A 22231-nucleotide genomic window follows, 5' to 3' on the forward strand; every position below is an offset into this window, starting at 1 on the left:
TTTCGATGTCAACTGTACCTTTTCCTTCAACTAATCAGTGTTTAATAGATTAGTTTTAACTTTGGTTTTTCTTATGAATATTAAATACTTGTATTAAACAAAAGATTATACATGTAACAAGATCGATAAGTATAATGACCAAATCGTATTTTCATTATAATATTTTTGTATATAAATATTAATTTTATATCGCATATGAAAAAATGCATGTCTCTAAGAATGTTTAACTTCATATTGATAATCATCCAAATCTTATAAAATTCAAGGAACTTTATAATGGCAAAGCCATTCCTTCTTGCTAACCTATCACAAAGTCAATTGAGTGCCAAAGTGTTGCGTCTTGACGAGGGAGAGACACAATCTTATTTATAATAGGAGAGATCCAGGATGACCAAGAGACATGAGGAGAAGAATTCACGTGGAGGAATAATGTAACACTAGATCATGTGTATTCTAACTATACTCTGATATATTTACATAAGACGATACTATTTATAACACGTAAAACACAGTACTTATATAAGAAGATAAAAACCAGAAAGGACATATTAAATACATAACATCACCCCCCAAGCACCAAATCCATGGCGGTGATAAACAGGTTCCTCTCCATGAACAGCAGCCTATAGATCCGCTCCATCCATGTCCAGGCGAGGACAAAACATTCTTCCTTGTATCGCAAAAGTTTATCTCCATAGACGTGCCGTGCTCTCAGCACGCGCACCGGAGAAAGGAGGACAATACTCCTCATAAAGGTTTTAAGGACCCGAGCACCTTGCTCGTCCCTGGGAGAAATAACATTCACCCTTGTTGAGGTTTTAAGGACCCGAGCACCCTGCTCGTCCCTGGGAGAAATAACATTCACCCTTGTTGAGGTTTTAAGGACCCGAGCACCCTGCTCGTCCCTGGGAGACATCTTGCTCGATGTACCCTCATCCAACTCGGGATGATCCACAAGAGAGACCGTTCCACATCCATCAACCAATGATGTGAACGGGAGAGTAGGAACAGTAGAGAACCAAAAGTGCGTAGGAACAAATCCATTTTTAATTATGTGGTCCCTGACCCGGACACACACTTCACTTCTTGAAAGTGACCAAGGTTCTCTTCCTTCCTCCACGAGGCCCAAACATAGGCACAGTCCATATTGCTCCGCCTTCCGTAGACGAACGAGCGTTCTCCCCATCGACGAAAAAGGGCTACCCAACTCCAACAGGGCTAGCTTCGCCGACGATCCCACAGCAGGGAGGTCACGTGATCCTGATCCCATCCTCGTCACCAATGTTGCGTCTTGAGGAGGGAGAGACACAATCTTATTTATAATAGGAGAGATCCAGGATGACCAAGAGAATGAGGAGAAGAATTCACGTGGAGGAATAATGTAACACTAGATCATGTAACTCATGATATATTCATAAGACGATACTATTTATACTCTAATATATTTACAAAAGACGATACTATTTATAACACGTAAAACACAGTACTTATAATACATAGACGAAGAAGATAAAAACATGTAAGGAGATATTAAATACATTTAATATTAATTCTACATTAACTTACAAAGTAAAAAATTAAATAATCTTAGAAGTGGGTGCTCCATATTTCTTAAGGGATATTTGATTAAATATCCCTTAAGAAATTCTGTTTTTAAAATCCATAAATTATTAAGACACAGACGTAACAAATGTTCATAAATAATATGCGCTATTAGTATAGGGCAATATCATCTGAAATCGTTTGGGTAACACCACGTGGTGGTAAATATATTAATATTTAATATACATTGTTTAAATTTAGGTGGCACCGTTTAAACTAAATATTGCACTGCTTCGAGAGTATAAGGGATATTTTGAAGAGTCTTATGAAGAGCTTACTGATAAACTGAAAGATGTATCCCATGATTTGAATAGTTCAAGAGTTGGATGATCGCATTTGTTCGGAGATGGGACAATTAATCAAATACTATGCCAAGTTTGACACTGATAGAGATCAAGATATTTACATTAAAAAAAATATTTTATTCATCAATATTGATGTTGTCCCCTTCAGATAGGTTTCACTTGTGCTAAAGCTTTTTCCGATCCTCAAATCACTTCTCATAAGCACTTTTGGTGTAGATTTGAACTCTTCTAGTGAAGCAGTCTTTATCTCTTCAATCGTTGCAAATCTCGGTCCTTTTATAGGTCACTTCAATTTTGGGAACAAGAAAAAGTCAGATGGGGCCAAATCCGGTGAATATGGTGGCTGATGCATGATAGTAGTGTCTTTTTTGGCGAAAAGCAAGGAGTTTCCGAACAAACTTCTCTGACACTCATCTCAGGGCCAAAACGTTCGAAAACACGAGCCAACCGATATGTCAATATCCTCCGGAACTTCTCTGATAGTGATTTGACGGTTTTCAAAAACATTTTACTTCACTGCTTCCACGTTTTCATTGGTTTTTGACGTGGTTGGGCGTCCAGAGTGAGGCTCGTCATTGGTACTTTTATTTTCAGCCATCTTGGTAGAGTTTGTATCACTTGTAAACATTTTTTTTACTCATAACAGTTTCGCCGTATGCCTCTGTCAACATTTCAAGTATTTTAGAGCACTTAATTTCACTTTTCTTACAAAATTTGATGCAAATTCTTTGATCCATGTTTTTGACGACGATTTTTTTTTATTGTTATATTGTCATTTAGCCATCGTCTAATCTCTGATAATTTAGTATTTCATCTAAAAAGATCCTTATGAATTAGCACAAATAGTGAGACAAAAAAATAGTAGACACGTAAAAGAGTGAGTCTTGACAGTATATAGGATAAGAAGATCCAATCCGTATTTGAGTAATAAACACCAAATAAAAATTAAATATTTATAACAGGGAGTTACACACATCTTAACACAACGAAAGAAAAATAAGAATCTTGTTATTTGTGAAACAATAAATAACATCTGTATTTCTATGTAGGAATTAAGTTAATGTTCTTCGAATATTTGATAAATGGTTCCGCTTTTATCCTTTCGAATGGTGATGTAGCGGTTGGGCGGAGTAATCATTACATGTTCTATGTTGATTTTGATTGGAATTGTCAAAAGCCTTTAAAGTTTCATTATTCCTTCTTTTTTTAAATGTAAAATATTCTGTTTATGATGTATATCGTAAAAGGGGTTACATTCTGATATGAATATTTCATTGATATGATTTATACCTAATGCGTAACTTCGTGCTTTAATCTGGTCTTCAATTGATTTTCATATCGTTGAAAGAGAGAGCATCGTGATGTATCCTGTAGTTTAGTACAGATTTTCCAATATTGATGGTACACTCCGTATCTTTTTAAATCATATTAAGTAAGTCTAGTAATTTGGGTTAAAATCGTACATGTTCTCCAAAATCCATTCCTTTGGACGTATCGAATCCAATTCCGTCTCTCAATTTATAAAATATATTAATGTAGTGCTTTCGACTCTTTCGCCATTGTCTTCTCTAACGACGTAGGGGTTAAATCTTCTACAGGGTGCGCTGGTTTTCTTCTTTTTACATTAGTCCAAACTTCAAGTTTCCTTTTCGATACAATGAACGAGTGGTTTCTAGCATTTTAAAAGGAACAGAATTAGTCTTTCAAACATTATATTGAAATTTGGAGCGCCGATGGTGGTATTATCAATAATTTTCTTGGCATTTTCTACACCTTTGAGTACTGAACTAATATCAAATTCATCGGAACTAGCACTGAATCACATAGCTACATGGAGATAGTTAAAACTTGCCTCGAGCTGTGATAAATATTATTAAATAGTTTGGAAAAAAAGGAATTTTACTTATTTGTCTAACTACCTATGACTTTATCATCAGGTAACATATTAATTAGGTTATTAAAATGAAGAACAATTAAGGTTAAATAGTGGTATAAACATTCATTTGTAGAAAATCCTCCCTTTGCAACTATAGCTGCTTTACAGACTTTTGGCATTCTTGCTGTTAGTTTTTCAAGATAAGCAGATGTGATATCATTCCAATCATTCTTCAAAATGTTCCACTTACTCCTGGTGCACTTTTTCTGTACTATTCTGTCTAGGTTTTCCCACAATAGGTCTATTGGGTTCAAATCACGAGATTGAGCTAGCCATTGCATCACAGATAAGATGTGATAGGCTTCTTTCTATCTTTTCGAATAGGTTTTTGTAAAGTTTAGAAGTTATGGGTCGTTGAAAAACAAACTTCCTTCCAATTAATCTTTGTCTTATGGGTATAATGATAACCATTCTGAAGGAATTCACTACCAATCTCTCATACTTGCCAGAGGGAAACATTAAATATGAAATTAAGCCTGGCCAAAACATTCTGATTTTTACAGACAAATAATTAAAAAAATATTTTATGGATCTATTTGTTTCATAATAATTTTCATCGGGTTAAAGTAAAAACTATTGATAAAGTCATAAACGTTGATGAAAATGACGGATTTTTTTTTTGTAAACTTTTTCTTGTCAGTGTACCTTGTTATTGTAGTAGCCATTTTTCATTGTTTTTTCTTGAAATATGACTGTATAGGTTGATTAAATGCCCTCTCCGATTTGGTATAGCATTTGTTTTAGGTTACCAAAATCACCGTTTACGATATCCATATTTATAAGAGGTTTTTTTCTGAGAGGATTAATGCTGTTCGGCCATTGTAAATAACAGGTAGTACAACCGAGTGTCAGAAAGATGAATGCTCTTCCTTTTCATTATCTTGAATAAGGTGTGTACTTGTATCTTCATATTGCGGTATAAGAAATGTACGAGGTTGCGTGATTGTAGGTATTTCATATTGCGAAGAATCATGTGTTTTTACTAATGATCGACACAAGAGTAGCTATAGAATGGGATAGCCACCAATTTTTTTCTTGTTCAAATATAGTACCAAGAACAAAAAAAATTAATAAAGTCAGTTGATTAATAATAGTGTTGAAACATCATCAAAAATTCATGAATAACCAAATACGATAAATTTGAGCATATTTTTTTATATATTCCCTTAAATTGAGACCTTTTAATACACCGTAAGAAAATTCTGCATTATCAATGATAAACAAACATTAATCTTAATCAAAATGTGGAATGCATTTTTAGGATTTAAAGGGGGTTATCAAGAATATTCAAATCAAGTTTTTTTTTTAGGACACATAGGATAATTTAGAAGCTTCTCTTCGTTGATATGTTGTAGATTCTTTTTTCCGCTTTAGATTTCATCATTTCTTGACCTCACAAAGTTCCTGATATTGACATAGAATACTTTGTATGAAATCTTGCTCAATAAATACTGGGACTAGTAACCAGATTCACTTATTTTTATCTAGAAGAGAGAATGCACTTTCATCGTGCTTAATTCTTTGGATCACCGCATAGTTGAAAATATAAGTAACAGATGAAGCGTTGAACAATTTTTTGATTAAATCTGGGCTCTTCAAAATGCTACCTAGGAAGTTGTTTATGTAGCAAATTGACAAAATAAAGCACATTTAATCAACTCAATTAAACTGTTTTATCAGCGAATTCTTCTGTGGTAGCTTCAATATTATTAACGTAGAAGGAACTCTCCTTAATTAAAAGATTCTTGTAGCTGGAACGAGACTTGTTTAAGCAATCTGTTACAGTGGACGTATCTTGTTTGGAGAAGTAATGTAATAGGGGGTGCCATTGTTTACCGATGACATAGACGTTGTCCCATCCATATTTTCCCAAATATAAAAAGCATGTGGCAATATCATGAATTTGTATCAGCGTCCGTTTAAGATGTAGGTTTTCTATTGTGGAGAGACCAAGGAACTTGCTAATGCATTGCACACTTCTGCTACTGATCGTAGATAAACTGCTAGTGAAGAGTATATGACAGTTTTCGAAGTTGTACCTTCTGTAGTCGGCGAGGACGAATTCGGATGCTCTGAATTTTGCTGGTCCTTTGAGTGTTGGTCCATGTTGGCCTTTTTTGAAGGTTGGACTCCAGTCATTGATTTGGAAGTACCAACTAAAGATTTCTTTTGCTGGGCCACTTTCAAGAAAAGATTTAATCTCTTTTTCGGTGTTGGTCTGTTGGGTGTTTGATGGTCCGGGTTGGGGGGAAGTATCTCTCTGTGTGGACTATATTCCAATGTTTTATCTCTTGGTACGTAGGATTGTTTAGATTGCTTACTGTTTCGTCGGTCAAGACTGTAGACAGAGTGTCCAGATCCTGTCGATTCCCCAGGATCACTGTTTTATATAACCAAGTATGTTCTTCGTCATCTATGTTATTGATTATACTATCGATGGTGTAAAGATATGGTTATATGGATTTGATTAAGTCTATAGCTGCATTTCTTATGTTAGGTCTATCTGTATTTGTAGTTTTTCTTATTTGTCATTTACTTTGTAAAATGTTTAAGCAATCTGTTACAGTGGACGTATCTTGTTTGGAGAAGTAATGTAATAGGGGTTGCCATTGTTTACCGATGACATAGACGTTGTCCCATCCATATTATCCCAAATATAAAAAGCATGTGGCAATATCATGAATTTGTGTCAGCGTCCGTTTAAGATGTAGGTTTTCTATTGTGGAGAGACCAAGGAATTTGCTAATGCATTGCACACATCTGTTACTGCCCGTATATATACTGCTAGTGTAGTGTCCTTCTCTAGCAATCGTGGAAAAGGCTACTACAAAGTTTACTTATATTTTTTAGCTTGGATTTATATAAGATCAATATCTAATAAGCATTCCTTCTTAGGATACAATTTAGTGGGAGTCAAATGAGAACACCGCTCTGATCAATGGGATAACTGTTAGGCCTACCTTAAGTTGTTGTTTGGAGTTTAGGTTGATAATAAGAATTACGTAGTACGTCTTACACTGCACTTATTTATTACTTATTGCTTTGAAATTAATCTGGCGATTGCACTCCCACATACATAATAATATATATTTATAGACGGTTTTGGGTCTAATGCTAGTTGTTCTAGTTCTTTCCAACTTTCCTCATCACATGCTGGGAGCATGTGATGATTGGCCTTGATGATTACTCATCCTATACGTGTCATATCTAGTTATACAACTCAGCAATAAACCAGCTTCCCACATCATTTATCATCAAACATAATATAAATAATAGTGCATGATAGAATAAATCTAATGCACACATTTATACAATAACAACTATCATTGACATTATTATCCATATTACCTCCCGTTGGTGCTACTACAGATGCTTGCTCCTTAAGGAAAAGACGACCTTGTCTTTCTTTCCCAACATACGTCCCTTCAGGATTTAACTCACTCCTGTACAGCTCTCGTAGCTCGTACCTTACAGAGCAACGTCTCAAATAATCCTGAAAATATAATGATTAGTAAAGTTTCAATACCCACTATACCGTATATCCAAAAACGATTTTCTTCAATCCTGGCAGTTCTTGCCATTATTCTCAACTTGTCTATAGATATAGCTTTCTGAGGTTCTTTCAATAATTCCAGCTTGTCCTTGAGGCTTGATTGTCCATTACCATAATCCCAGCTTCCATGGAGGTTTAAATCCTCAATAACATCTTCCACCTCATCCAGAATCATCATTTCCATGCCCCTCATCTTGATCTTACTTGTCACTGGTCTTTCACCAATCCTAACATTGCAGTCATTCTGCAATGTGATCATCCATTGTCCGGACCCAAGTGCTTCTCGACGTTTTATTGTCCTACCTGAACCACTTGTACATGATGCTTTGATCCTTTGTGTCTTCTGCACATCCACGAATATTTTTCCATCGTTGATTTGCGACACAAACACGTCATCCGATTTATGTAACATTATGTCACATAATCCCTTAGCCAATTTAAAGTTACCATGAATCAATGCAGGCAAACAAAAAATTTGTCCAATTCTGAACAACCTTAAATGTGGACACAGACGAATATCTTCAATATGAATACAGTCCACTAATTCATCTGTTTCAATTTCTTTATAAATACCCTTTATGTTATCAATCACTAAATACTTTCCTATTGGTGATCGATATGACATCCGAACTCCTTCTTCTATTGTCATCGGGAGTTCCCTATACTTATATAATTTGTATAGATTATCTGTGTAATATAAGGGTAATGGAACCACCACATCTAATCCCTTTGCCGTTCTTTCCAGTTGCACAGGCAGAGAGTAAAAATTCCCAATACTCTCACTTTCAACTGTACTGATTGATCCATCATGATTTCTTTCTTTTATCATATCCAAGATCTTCCCCACATCATTGATTGATAACAAGTCTGGTGTTAATCTCCCGGTCATACCAGCCTGTATTCCCGTGATCCATTTGTTGATCTGCTCTGAGATTGTCGTCAACACCATTATCATTGTTTCAACTCTTTCTACTTCTTGTAGCTGATTGTGAAGCATCATTGTGACATTCTTAAGGATATCATACTTTGTGGCTAAGTTTCTTATTACTCCCCGGATTGCCCTTAGTTCTTCTTCTTGCTGTGCTAAGGTATCCTATATCTCTGATTCATACCTTGAGTGATCATCACTTGAGAAGAACTTTGTGAACAATCCCTGAAGCAATCAGCCTCCCAATACTCCGAGGCCCACTATCACTTGCCTTTTAGTCTTTCCGTCATTATTATATCCGCATAACATCATTACTTCATTCATGTGTGTACGGATATATTATATTCTTTGCTGTAGAGCATTTGTCAATGACTTGGGAATACGCACAATGTTCTTATATTAAATTGTAGCATGCATACTCCACAGGACGTTTTCAATTCTTCTGTTGACTTTAAACATTGGTAATTCTTCGCTAACCTAATCAATTGTACAAAAGTTCCCATACTCTACCCATTTCCTCGAATAGAATTGACGAGTTCTTCCCTTCCATTATAATTTCACTTTCTGAATTAACTTGAAGAACTTCAAACACAAAAGCAAGTGACAATAATTAAACAAGTAACTTCATATTTAATTCTTTTCTTTTTTAAGTTCAAATCCCAATTAAATATTTATTACTTATTCCTTTTAAGGAAAACTATTTTCCTCGCCCTCTTTGTCTTGTGGAACATCTGTAGAAGATATATTAATTGTATCTTCTAGCTCTCTTTCAGTCTGTTCCTCTTCTTCACTCCAGTCCACCTTGCTCTCTTCATTTCTTTACTCTCTACGCGATTCTTTTTTACCTGGTGCGTGTGGGCTGACTGGTTTCCTTTTAAGTGACTTGGGGCGAGTTTTCCCATCTAGCAACACAGCTAGTTCATCAAAGGTGGTACTTAATAATTTCTTTGACTTCTGTTTATAATCAGGCATTGCTTTACGTTTTTTATTATTTTTCTCAACAGATCATTGCATCATATTGGGCGATTCTTCCATATTCTCCACTTCTTTTCTTATTTCTTCCGCTCCTGCTTCACTCATATATGCCCCCTCGAGTTCATCCATATTACCATTTTCATTTTTATCCTCTTGTTTTATATTCTCCTCCTCATCACCCTCTTTTTTGGAAGATCTTGTATGTCTTTATTACTTACAGATGTAGAAATCTTAGTAAGTGCTTGAATTTCAGGAGAATCAGGATATGAAAATTGAATTACTCGATCCAAATTATTACTTTTTCTCTCTTCCGTTTGCCTAGAGTCTGAAGGTCCATTTCTTTCTGTTCGATAGAGAGGTGTATTAAAGGGAATCAATTCTTTAGAAATATATTTTCCCGATATTACCTGTAGTCTGTCCTTAGCTACTTTTTTAGGACCCTTGTTTGTTCTAATCTCGACCATTCTGTCGTTTATTACTTTTAGAACCTTAAATGGTCCATTTTGATAAGTAGCTATTTTACGATTCTTGTCAGTTTGTGGTGCCCACAAAAAGACCTCATCGTCAACATTAATTACCTGTTGGACTACTTTTTTATTATAAGCCTCTCTATTCTTTAAATGACTTTCAAATTGTTGGACTCTAACCTTTTCTAACGCATCAGTAACTGTATTTACCAGTTCATTAACTGATGTAGGAGCATTTTCCATATTTGAATCTAATTGAACTGCAGGAACCACTGGATGTGATCCAGTGGGTAAGAAAAATTGTGAATAACCTAACCTCGGTACAATTAGGAACCTTATTTGAGCCAAGGCTCCCCCCTAGGCATTTATGCCAATTATTATCAGGGATATTTTCTTGGACCATTAATGTTCTAATAGCTTGTCCAATATCCCTATTTAATCTTTCAACCGGGTTAGTATGAGGTTGATAAGCTTGAGTTTCTGCTTTAATAACCCCTACCTCATCGCACACCTGTAGCATTAATTTGGAAATAAATTGTGAACCCCTGTCTGTTACTAATTTCATACCCGTTCCATACCTTGGGAAGAATTCAGTTAATAATATCTTATAAATATTTTCAACTGTAGGTTCCTTCAAGGGGAACTCTTCTGGAAATTTAGTACATGCATCAGTGATTGTCATTAAATACTTAGGAGCACTGGCATAAACGTTGTACATCGGACCCATCAAATCCATGTAAAATACAAGGAATCTTTCATTGATGGCTTTAGAAGTTTGTCCCATTTTTTCCAATGGTATTTGTTTCCTTTCCTTTGCACAAACACAGACCTCGCAACCTTTTATTTCATCTACAATATTTCTATCTATACTTGTCCAATAGAAATATTGTTTAGCTAACAATTTTGACTTTTTCATTCCAGGATGCACTGATAAAGGATGTACATGTACAGTCGCAATAACTGTACGTATATCTTTTTCCGGTACACAAATTCTCATATTTCCATTTTCCTTATCCTTCATATATAATTTACCATCAATTAAATGTAATTGATTATATATTCTCAGATAAGTTTTAATTTCCCGCGACAATAATTTATTACCTTGTGCTTTAATTTCCTCAACCGTTTTGTTTTTCATTAACAAACCCTTAATATATTTTATACAAGTATCATTACTTTGTTTCCTATAAAAATCTAGTTTTATAAATTTATCTGTTGAGATATCATCAATTTCATTTTCATTGATTTATTTTCCCTTATCTTTTACCTCAATCATCTCTTGCTCTATTACCTTGATCCTTTCTTGTTCCTGATCAAATTCTTTTTTCATGCGTCGAGTTGTTACCGCAGCAACATTTGCAATGGGTTTGCCTATAGCTTTCATTAATTTGAAATCATATTCATTTGGCTTTTTACTTTCTTCCATTACACCTTCTTCATGGTCGGGTCTTCTACTCAAAGAATCAGCATTCTGATTTCTTTTCCCAGGCTTATACTTAATTTCGAATTCATATTCCATAAGCCTCTCCTTCCATCTGTGTAACATTCTAGTAAGCGCAACTGATTTCATGAACCATTGTAAAGGTTGATGATCAGTCCTGATTTCAAACTTTCTCCCCATTATAAAATACTTAAATTGTTCTACAAACTCGACTACAGCTAGCAATTCCTTCTTCGTTGCAGAATAATTTCTTGGTGATTGATTAAGGGACTTGATACCGTACGCAATTGTATGTTCTTTACCATCATCCCCTATTTGTGTTAACACGGCGCCAATGGCAAAATTTGAAGCATCTGTTTCTACAATAAATTCTTTTGAAAAGTCTGGGGTATTTAATAATGGTTTTACCTGCAACCTTTTCTTTAATTCATTAAATGCTTCGGTCGCGGGGTCATGGGGGTCATCTTCGATCTTAGCCCACTACCATTCTATATCTTTGCGGAGAAGTTTTGCAATTGGTTCAGCTAATTTAGCATATGCTTCTATAAATTTACGATAATAAGAGGTCTTGCCCAAGAAGGTTTGGAGATCCCTCTTGTTAGCAGGAATAGGCCAATGCTGAACAGCTTCTATTAGTCTATCAGCCTGAGCAACATGTCCTCCCCCTATCTCGTGTCCTAACCAATTCATCATAGGTGTAAACAAATCTGTTTTCATAGCCTTTACCCTGAGATTAGCTTTCTCAGTTCTGAGCATAAATTCAGCAAATCTACATAGTGTTAGCATGAACGTACATCCTAAGATGAGATTGTCATCAAAAAATCTGAGGAATCCTCGACGATCTAGTTGTGGACCATAAACTTGACGCATAAATCGTGCATATGTCCCGCACGCATTCTTGGGTCCAAAAGGCATCTGAAGAAATTTATAAGTCCCAAATGGGGAAACAATTGTTAACTTGTTCTGATCCTCTTCTTTCACAGGTACTGCAAACTATGCCCCAGCCATATCCACTGAAACGAAGTACTTTGCCTTACCAATTTGTGGATCTGTTAACAATTCTATGGAATGAGCAATAGGATATGCATCAGATTTAGTTATACTATTCAAATCTCTATAATCCTTAGCAAATCTCCATGTTCTGTCTTTCTTTTTTACAGGAACTAACGCTGATCCCAATTCACTTATGGTCGGTTCAATTATTCCTTCTTCAATCCACTGTTGAAGTTGTTCTTTAAAACTTTCTTTCACAGCTGCATTCATAGGTCTAACCTTCGCCTTCACCGGTTCATTTTCACTAGTATCCACCGCAAACTATAATATTTCCGGGCGGCCTACATTGGAGGAGTCTTTTGATAATATACCATAAAATCTATATAATAACTCTTCTACTAGTCCCCGTTCATTACCGCTCAGATAATCATTCTTTCGAACTCTCCCCCCAAAACATAATATTAATTTCATTATAGCTACTCTTTTAATAGGTTTTCCAATATATTGGAACAATTTATCTAGTACTAGTGAATAATTAATATTAGGGTCTAATTTTTCAAGTTCTTCAGATGGAGAGCAGATTTTCTCCATTTCCATTGATGCTAACAAATTTTCATGAGTTGGGGTGTAACCCTTCAATCGTCCGTTAGTTACTAATTTTCTTCCTGGAGCTATCTGCCAGGGTTCTTCTTCAACAATTGAAATGACTAATTTTACTCGACTATCGCCCCGCCTCGTGATCCTCACTTTTGTTAATTATGACTCAAGATTTATTTTCCAATTTTCTTCAGTTGCTGTAAACCATACAATATCTGATGTGCCGTCATCAGTTACCTTGTACCCTTTGGCTGTAGCCTCAATTATTACCGTTTTCTCTACGGGAATTACCGTCTTCTCAGTAATAATTACCTCAGCAACTTCTTCACAGTCAATTAACGTTAAAGTGGAGACAAGTTCCATTGCCTCGTCAGAACCCAGATATTATGTTAACCGAATTTCTGTTCCGCTAGTCCCAACCCCAACAATGATATCCTCACCTAATTCTAATGATATGGGCAGCTGTCTCATAGTTTTCAGTGATAGTATAAATGGCACCCCTAGCCCACGAACTACTAGGGGGTTTATCTTCCATGGTTCTTCTAAATTTTCCACCATGATTTCAACCAGTTCAGTAGGAATACCCATAATATCTCACTTATTATCCCCTACCCAACCCACTACAATGTCCGACTTTTCCAGGTCCTTGCAAGTATTTGACCTCCTCCATAATTCCTCGTCAATAATATCGAGTGCCCGGTTTCCAGTGTCTGCTAACCCTAGAAACCGCATACCACCCAACTTGGCCCAGAACCAAATTGGCTGACTACCTGGCAGATTTAAGCTTGCTAAACTCGATTCAGCAACTTTGCTCATTGTAGTTTCGGATCTCATTGTCATGTTCTTAAAAAATTATCTAACTACGAGTCGTGATTTTATGATTGATTTGTTGTTGAAATAGTTCTTGGATCTTCCACATCTTCAAAAATTTTGTTTTCTTTACCAATGATTAATTTAATTTCTTTGTGCATTTTTCACTTCTCCGACACTCCCTTCAACAATAGAGACACACTACAGTAAGACAAATTTTCAAAAAACGATGTTTATGTCGACTACGGTAACAATTTGCTTGGAAGCTATGATATACATGGATATGAGATATATGAGGATATGGAGTTTATATATATACTTTATTCTACACGAGTAGAATACAGAATGAATCTCATATTAATATAGTATTATACAAAAAATACACAGGGAACATTTATACATAGGTCACCAAACTTACAGCTATGAAGATATATAACAACCCCTCTTTCCCCAGGACAATGATTACAAAATATAAATCTAAGGTATATGAAATGAAATTCACGTGTTCCCTTCTGTGGAATCCAAACGGATGAATCTCCTATTGCGATGCCAAGGACGACCATTTTTCAGTCGTATAAGACAGGGGTTCCCAAACTTTTCAGCTTGCGACCCCCAAAATAACGGTGCCAGAGACTGGCGACCCCCAACAACACTGGAAGTGGATTATAATGTTGCGCACAGCCACGCGCACATGCACTATGCGTGCGTGCGTGCTTGTGCGTGTCTGTTCTCCCAGACAGCGCGCGCACACACAGGCCACGGGGCCCCGCTCACTCGACCAGAGAGACGCACATAGTGAGATCAGAGCTCGTTCACGTGAAGCAGCCAATCAGTGACTGACTGCTTCTTAACAGTTGAAACAGTGAAAACACAGAGTCTCTCTGGTCACAGCTGCTCAGAGATCAGTGCCACAGCTTCTTGAACAGAGCAGAAGCTACTGGTGGTTTGTACCGAGTTTCTGTGTCCGCCTCCAGTCCAACCTGCTCTCACGTTTAGTTTTAATATTTCGTCAACTAAAATATATCTTTTTAAGCTATTAGGCTGCAGCTATATAATATTATTTATTTCAAAATAGAGTGCTTCTTATTTTATACATTTCATACATATACACACATATATGGGTAGCAATTTATTTCAAAATAGGCCTATACTTGCAGGTGTATTTTTTTCTCCTCTTCAGACGAGTTTGGTATTTTCCTTTGTTGTCACAGGTAAAAATAGCTAAAAAAAATTCAACAGTTCTATACTTTAATAATTCCAACAAACTATAGTTTTAATATATATAGTATAACTATATATAAAACTTTATAAGCTGTGTTATCAAATATGATTTGCGGCTCCAGACAAATTTGATTTGGGGGAAGAGGGGGCAAAACGGCTCTTTCGATAGTAAAGGTTGCTTACCCCTGGCCTATGCAAAACGGGCATTAATACAACACAAAATAACAACAGCCTTACAGAGATGAAATTATTTTATAGTAATTTGAGAAATAAAATACAACCAGAATACAGGGAAACTTTAAACAGCAGGGCTGAGTGAACATACAATTATAAACAAGTGCGCAGGTAAGTCTTGTCTGAGAAAAACACAGGATCTGTGCGCTTATAACGTGCAACAGACACCTTATTGCTGCATGTGCAAAAACTTTACTTATTAGGGATACTTATTTTAGCCTATTATTTACATTTCTTAAACACACCTAATGAGATGGGTGGGCAATATTCTTGGAGCAGAGCAAGTCCATTCTGGGCTTTATTTTAGAGACGGCCACTCGTAGATCCTCCTCCACGTTTAGCTGCGATCTGTATTTATTTTTTATGTAGGTCAGTGCTGAGAACGTTTTTTCGCACAAGTAAGTAGAGCCAAATGGAATCAGGAGATGCATAGCGGCCTTGGATAGCTGTGGGTATTCCCTCTCGACCGAAATCCAAAACTCCGCCAGCGTCTTGGTGTTAAATGCTGCCTGTAAGGTTCTGTCACTTGACAGTTCAACCAATGCGTCCTCCAGGTCGGATGTGAGATGATAAGCCCTCGTAACGGTGAATGGTGATCTTATCCAGTCATATTTCTCTGGAGCAGTTTCCTCTGGAAAATACTTGTTGAAGTGTTCCAGGAGAGACTGAAGGTGCGCTGTGATGAACTTCTGCACAGTTTTGACACTCAGTGCATTTTCCTCGATGAATTCGTCCAGCTCAGAAAACATATCGAGACTCCCCATTCTCACTTGCCCTGACCAGCACTTGAGTTTCCTCTTGAATGCGCAGATTTTGTCATTCATTGACAAGATGTTAGTGTTTTCACCTTGCAGTGCCAGATTAAGTCCATTTAATTTTTCAAATATGCAAGACAAATATGCCAGCCTTGTTATCCATGCAGGGTCATTAAGGTGGTCGGTGAGCTGGGATCCATGCTCCATCAGAAAAAGGCGCACCTCGTCCCGCAGTTTATACAGGCGGCTGAGCACATTTCCCCGCGAGAGCCATCGGACTTTGGTATGGAACTGCAGGCCCTCATGCTCTGATCCCAGTTCGTTACACAGAGAGGCAAACAGTCTAACATTGAGTGGACGTGTTTTTATGTAGTTTACCATTTTAACCGCAGTCTCGAGAACATGTTTAAGGTCTGGTTCAAGCATTTTGCTGGCAAGCGATTCCCTGTGAATCATGCAATGTGTGAAATTTATGTGCGGCGCCACTTGTAATACTCTCGCTTTCAGTCCTTTCTTTTTTCCCAGCATCGTTCCAGCCCCGTCCGCACACACACCGATGCAATTTTCCCAAAATAGTCCCTCTTCTTTTAGTTTGCTGTCAAGCTTTTCACCTGTGCACATTCCCTCCAGCGGCGAGCAAAACAGCATGTCCTCATTTAGTTTTCCGTCAAAGCTGTATCTGACAAAAACAAGCAGCTGGGCAGAGTTGGATATATCTGTCGATTCATCTAGTTGTAAAGCATATTTTCCTCGTTTTATTCTGTCCACCAGCTGGCACATTATGTCCTGGGCCATATCTGTGATGCTCCGGGCAATAGTCCCGTTTGACAGCGGCACCGATTCCAGCTCACGGGCTAATTTATCCCCATGCATGGCCTGACTCATAGCTATAGCAGCAGGTTTAATTAAGGTTTCGCCAATTGTGTGTGGCTTTTTAGCCTGTGCAATTAAATATGCCACCTCATATGAGGCCCTTTGAGCTTTGCCTGGGATTCTTGTTTGGCTGGTAAGGACTTGCTTTTGGTCTCTTACCTCTCGCTCCTTTCTGCAGAAAAAATCGGATGGTTTAGCAGTGAGTGAGGGATGCTTGGTTTTCAAGTGTCCGAGCATTTTTGCCGGCTTGAGGCTCTCATGTGCAAGTACCTCAGTGCATATCACACATTAGGGATGTTGTCGTTCGTTGATAATGACACATGTAAATCCATACTGGATAAATTCCTCTCGATATTTTCGATCCTTGGTGTGCTGCTCAGACTGGTGATGTATATTGCCACAGAGGTCTCCACCTCTGCCGAAGATCGACGCACTTGAGGACGGGGATGCTTGTCTGCTCTCTACCTCTGCTGAACTCTCCTGCTCCGCTTGCATCTCTACCTCCACTTTAACCAACGTTTCATTGTGACTGTCAATAATTTTCAGCTGCTTTCCAAAAGAGTTTTGGCCAGCTACCGTGTGACTGGTGCTGCTGTAAATGTAACTGTCTCTAACCTGTGTCATAAGATAAAAAAAAGGAAATGTTCTTTTTGTGGAGGAAAAAAAGGGGAGAAAAAAGAAAAAAACTGATGGGAAATGTGTAAGCTATTTTATTTAGTGACTCTTATTTTGAAGAGGGGTTTTACTGGAAGGATGTGCTGTACTAAACGGCTGCTATGTCTCCTGTGTCTTCTTTAGGCTGAGGCCTTATTCAATACAACAACTAAACGCTCGGCTACAATTGCATGGTTTAACTCTAATATCAACTCATATGTATATGTTATACAAAAAAAAAAATTGTATTTGTTTTTTGGAATGCATTTCGCGACCCCACATCTGTGTCTCGCGACCCCCACTTTGGGAACCCCTGGTATAAGATATAGCCTTTGAGATTCCTGTGTTTCAATTGTACCTAGTGTAGTGTCCTTTTCTAGCAATCGTGGAAAAGATTAATACAAAGTAGCTTATATTTTTTAGTTTGGATTTATATAAGATCAATATCTAATAAGCATTCCTTCTTAGGATACAATTTAGTGGGAGTCAAATGAGAACACCGCTCTGATCAATGGGATAACTGTTAGGCTTACCTTAAGTTGTTGTTTGGAGTTTAGGTTGATAATAAGAATGATTACTTATTGCTTTGGAGTTAATCTGGCGATTGAACTCCCACATATATAATAACATATTTGGGGTTTGGGGTCTAATTCTAGTTGTTCTAGAACTTTCCAATTCTCCTCATCACATGCTCCCAGCATGTGATGATTGGCCTTAATGATTACTCTTCCTATACGTGTCATATCTAGTTATACAACTCAGCAATAAACCAGCTTCCCACATCATTTATCATCAAAAATAATAGTCTATGATAGAGTAAATCTAATACACACATATATACAATAACAACTATCATTGACATTATTATCCATATTACATCCTGTTGGTGATACTACAATACCATACTAATTCTTTTTGCTAATTGAGGTGTAACGAAGGAGCAACGACTTCTACCATGAGTGTATTTTCGCTGGAATATAAAGTGGTTCTTGAGTTATTACTCCCATCCTTATTATTGCTCATAATAAGTGCGTTGAAGGTGTCAATTGTTTCATATTAGTCCAGATGTGTAGTCAATTTCACTTCTGTTCTGCAGGGACCAATCCTGGCAGTTATTTCTCGACATAAAAAAATGTCACTCCCAATTTCTTGTAGGGAGTTACATGACAATATGTAAGGTAAACCTAGATTTTTCAGTATAAAGGGCCTTGTTGACCAGGGTGTTGATATACCATCGAAGTATAGGTTTTTATCTCGGTAAGGTTCCCTGGTATTGACCTTTAGACCCATTTCAAACATGTGGGGAGGCATAACATGACCTTCACTGCTGACCACCCCGAACACCATGACCATTGCAGGGAACTTGGTCTTCATTACCTTCCTCACATGGCTGGTGCAGGTGGCTATCCACCTGTTGTACTGCTTGTTGACCGTCTGATCTTGACAGAAATTATTTTCATCAGAGAAAAACCACTGCATCTCGAGCTGCTTTGGGTGGGTGCTTGAGCTTGTTGAGCAATTTTGTTGACTTCATCAGTTCATCTTTGCCTTCTGGGTCAAGATCTGGCCCAACTGCATCTTGTAGCTCCTGCACCTTAAATCCTCAGATACACAGTTCCTTATTGTTTTCTCATGGCAGCCCAGATCCCTCGCCATGGCCTTCATGGACCTGGTAGGGTGATCCTCAACCATCTTCTTCACCTTGTTTACAAAGTCGGTGTCCCTTACCTTCCTGTTGGCGCCCTCCTCCTTGGGTGTCCTCTGTAGTTTTTATTCCTGCAAGTTTCCATTTTTTTTCTCAACTCTCATTACACCTATCAGATCCCTGTTTCCAACTCCCATTTTCTTCCTGTATTCTATATCCCCACGTCTAATTCCATTCTCAATTGTTGTGGCTATATTGAGAAATTGATTATACGTGAGATTTGGGGTTGCTTCCAGTTTGATATATCCCTGCTCAGCGACTTTTCGATCCTTGATACCACTGAGGAGGGAGTTTATGAAGGTTTCATCTGAATATTGTAATTGTTGCGTTATGCAGTTGTCCAAAGACTGACAAACTGTCACAACATTTGCAGGTCTTCCTTGTCGCTTTCAATACATGTTTCCAATTCTATACGAGGCTGATCCCTTGCCCAATCTTATTGAATTGACGGTCAATTTGTCCCATGAACTCTTCAAGCGAATCTATCTTTTCCCAAGGGTTTCCATTTTTCATCAAGCTTTGAAGCATGTTCTCTATTGACCCTTGCGTCCTGAATGCTGTAGTCTCGTCCAGGGACCTGACAATAGTCTTGACCAGTCCTACCGTATGCTTGTCATCAACCCCTTCAAATCTCAGGATGATCAATGCTTGAGTCTGCCAAGCATGAAAGTCGCCATGGATTTCATAAGCAGGAAAAGTTTCCGTCCTCTGGGGAGAAGAGGTTTGTGTAGGGTTGGTATCATTGTTACTTGCAGAGTTGATGGTTAGAGTATTCATTTCTGGATAATAAATTTTTAGAAAAAATTTAACTATTAATATGTGAGTTACAGAAATGCTACAACTTAAGCAAATGAAAGGTTCATATCCTCTCTTACTTTGTGATAAGTTTTCGCAAGTTTCTACTACAGCGAATACTAATTATATTTTCTTTTTTAGGCCATTGATTATAATTCTTTGTGGAATTATCTCTTTCAAGGATAATTTTGATTTGCTAATTTAATTTACTATAACTGTCCTCGAATCCTACCGACTGCGCCAATTTATAGTGACTTTTAATTACTTAAAACAACTTCGGTCAGAGTCAATATTGGCAACAAAAAAAACAACACTACAAACAAATTTATTTGAATGGCCAATTTTTAAAAGAAATGACCCTACAAAAAAGATATATACCTCATGATCAATCAAAATTTAATGCATAATTACAAGTGATTACTTATCAAGCAAAAACCTCTCACTACAATGCACCGAGTTTTTCTTTCAAAATTCTGGCCGTTTTTGACGGATTTTCTCATGCAAACCCCTTAGCACACCCAAATTGTATAAAGTATAAAATATGTAATATGAATACTGGTGAATTGCTGGTGTTGAAGATCATCTAGATGAAGTTATATAGCGGGGAGATTTCTCCATAATGTCTTTGTTTGCATATCATCTACATTTTTGTTGGTTTGGACATCACAGATTGATAAGACGATGAAGAATTCACTTATAATTTGTTTTTTGTTTGTTTGACATAATTAGGATCACTTAGTTATTTTAGAGGCATAGATATTGTCAGTTGATGCATGTACTATGCAATTTCTGTTGGAGGAGTAACAATGATTATGATATATTTCTTGGAATATAAAGTACTATGTTCCTTTAATTGGTTAGATGGAGTTGCACTGATTAAGTATAAGTAAACATTATAGTATCACATTTACTCCGCCTGATCGAGGAATCCTTTGGGTGAAATCCATATATATAGAGTATATTTATTTCTCTACACACATCAAGTTCAAGAGAATAACTCTCGAGCTTGCTGTCCATGAGCTATGGCGATTCCATAATATAAAATACTATTGCTTGCTATTGTTGAAGATCCTGAAAAAAAAAATTATGGATAGGAGATTTTCCATAATAGTAGGAAATTACCTACAATTTGCTTGTCATATTGAGCTACTTTTAGAGATAAGATTTTAGATGATATCATTTTTTCGTCTCTGTATAGATGGACTTGAACGAGTTGTCAAATAAGGAAACAATTAATGTTCAAGTAGTAACCTTACAGTACAATTTTTTTCATTCCTTTACAACTACGTAGATTCACTTAATTCCAATTGTTGGGATGGACATCACAGATTGATAAGACCAGAAGAATTCACTTTAGGTTTATTCTTTTTTGCACTAGCTAGAATCATTTTGTTATTTTAGAGTCAGAAATCTTATATACAATTGATCTATGTACCATATAAACTATTTCTTGGCAAGGCTTGAACCTAAAATTGCATGGGTTCACAAGTAAAGTCCATCAGGATCATCATCTTTCTCGTTTTCTGCATTGGTAGAGCAGCCGATGGTCGCATGTCCTTGGGTGCACCTAGACATCCCTCCACTTGCACCTGTCTCAGAAGAACCAGGATTCGTCCTGTACAAACAGTTGGACTCCAAAAACTGTTTCTCGTGGTCCTAAAAGAGCTTATTCAGGGCCCTATAGCACTTCAATCGCTCATCCTTGTTAACCAGAGAGAGATCATTTAGTACCCACGCGCTGAGGATGTTTTTGCAGCGGATATCATTCGTCAGGACTCTAAAAACCACTTTCGGTGGGAAGGAAAGCTTCATTGAGACCCCTCCAACACTCAATCGGAGTTTGTTCTTGAACAAGTAATTGACTTGGCCGATGTTGTTGGATGTCCTTGTCTCCTGGGGACGTCCTGATGAGACAACATTCTTGAGCTTAAAAGTGACATCCAGGATCTCACCAGCCCACTGAAAGATGGTTGTACGACTACGGCAAGCATAAAGATAAACGATAGTGAGGTTGGTATGGAACTGCGTTGCCCAGTTCATAGCGTATCAAAAAGTACAAGCAAAAATTGTGAATCTCCATGTTCAGCAACGAATGGAGAAGCATATTCAAATGTGCTATGTAAGTATTAGCTATTGAATCTCTGAATAACTATGGAATGTTTTTCCAAAATAAAATTTATGAGAAAATCTATGCTGGTTGAATTTTGTAACTCTCTTCACCTGTCCCTTCAAACGAACCTGTCTCAATCATTTAGAAACAAGCTAATATATAAAGCTGAAGAGCTCATAAATAATTTTAATTTCTTAACGTTCCGGGCAACACGGCGTAAACCAACTCAAGTAATGTATTATTTGTTCATAGTTATTTTGCTATGAGTTAGTATTAA

General features: G+C 37.1%; 2 protein-coding genes across 4 annotated transcripts in view; one reads left to right on the forward strand and one right to left on the reverse strand.

Moving 5' to 3' along the window:
* Window positions 1–22231, forward strand: part of LOC121126096 (uncharacterized) — a 52039-nt gene that overhangs the window by 11178 nt on the left and 18630 nt on the right. The gene's annotated exons all lie outside the window — the stretch shown is intronic.
* On the reverse strand, window positions 448–20360 carry LOC139906539 (uncharacterized). 2 transcript variants are annotated; one of them, XM_071891596.1, is made up of 2 exons: window positions 11222–20360; window positions 448–11174 (listed from the first exon to the last, which is right to left on the reverse strand). In XM_071891596.1, the coding sequence occupies exon 2, from the start codon at window positions 8394–8396 to the stop codon at window positions 7281–7283; it is 1116 nt and encodes a 371-aa protein (XP_071747697.1). In that variant the 5' UTR covers window positions 8397–11174; window positions 11222–20360; the 3' UTR covers window positions 448–7280. Both variants share the same exon structure in this region; 1 of them encodes a protein (XP_071747697.1).

Source organism: Lepeophtheirus salmonis, chromosome 11 (genome assembly GCF_016086655.4).
Source record: "Lepeophtheirus salmonis chromosome 11, UVic_Lsal_1.4, whole genome shotgun sequence".
Taxonomy (NCBI): domain Eukaryota; kingdom Metazoa; phylum Arthropoda; class Copepoda; order Siphonostomatoida; family Caligidae; genus Lepeophtheirus; species Lepeophtheirus salmonis.

Coding starts and splice junctions, on each gene's coding strand:
- LOC139906539 (XM_071891596.1), bottom strand. CDS start 8,396: ATGATGCTTCACAATCAGCTACAAGAAGTAGAAAGAGTTGAAACAATG.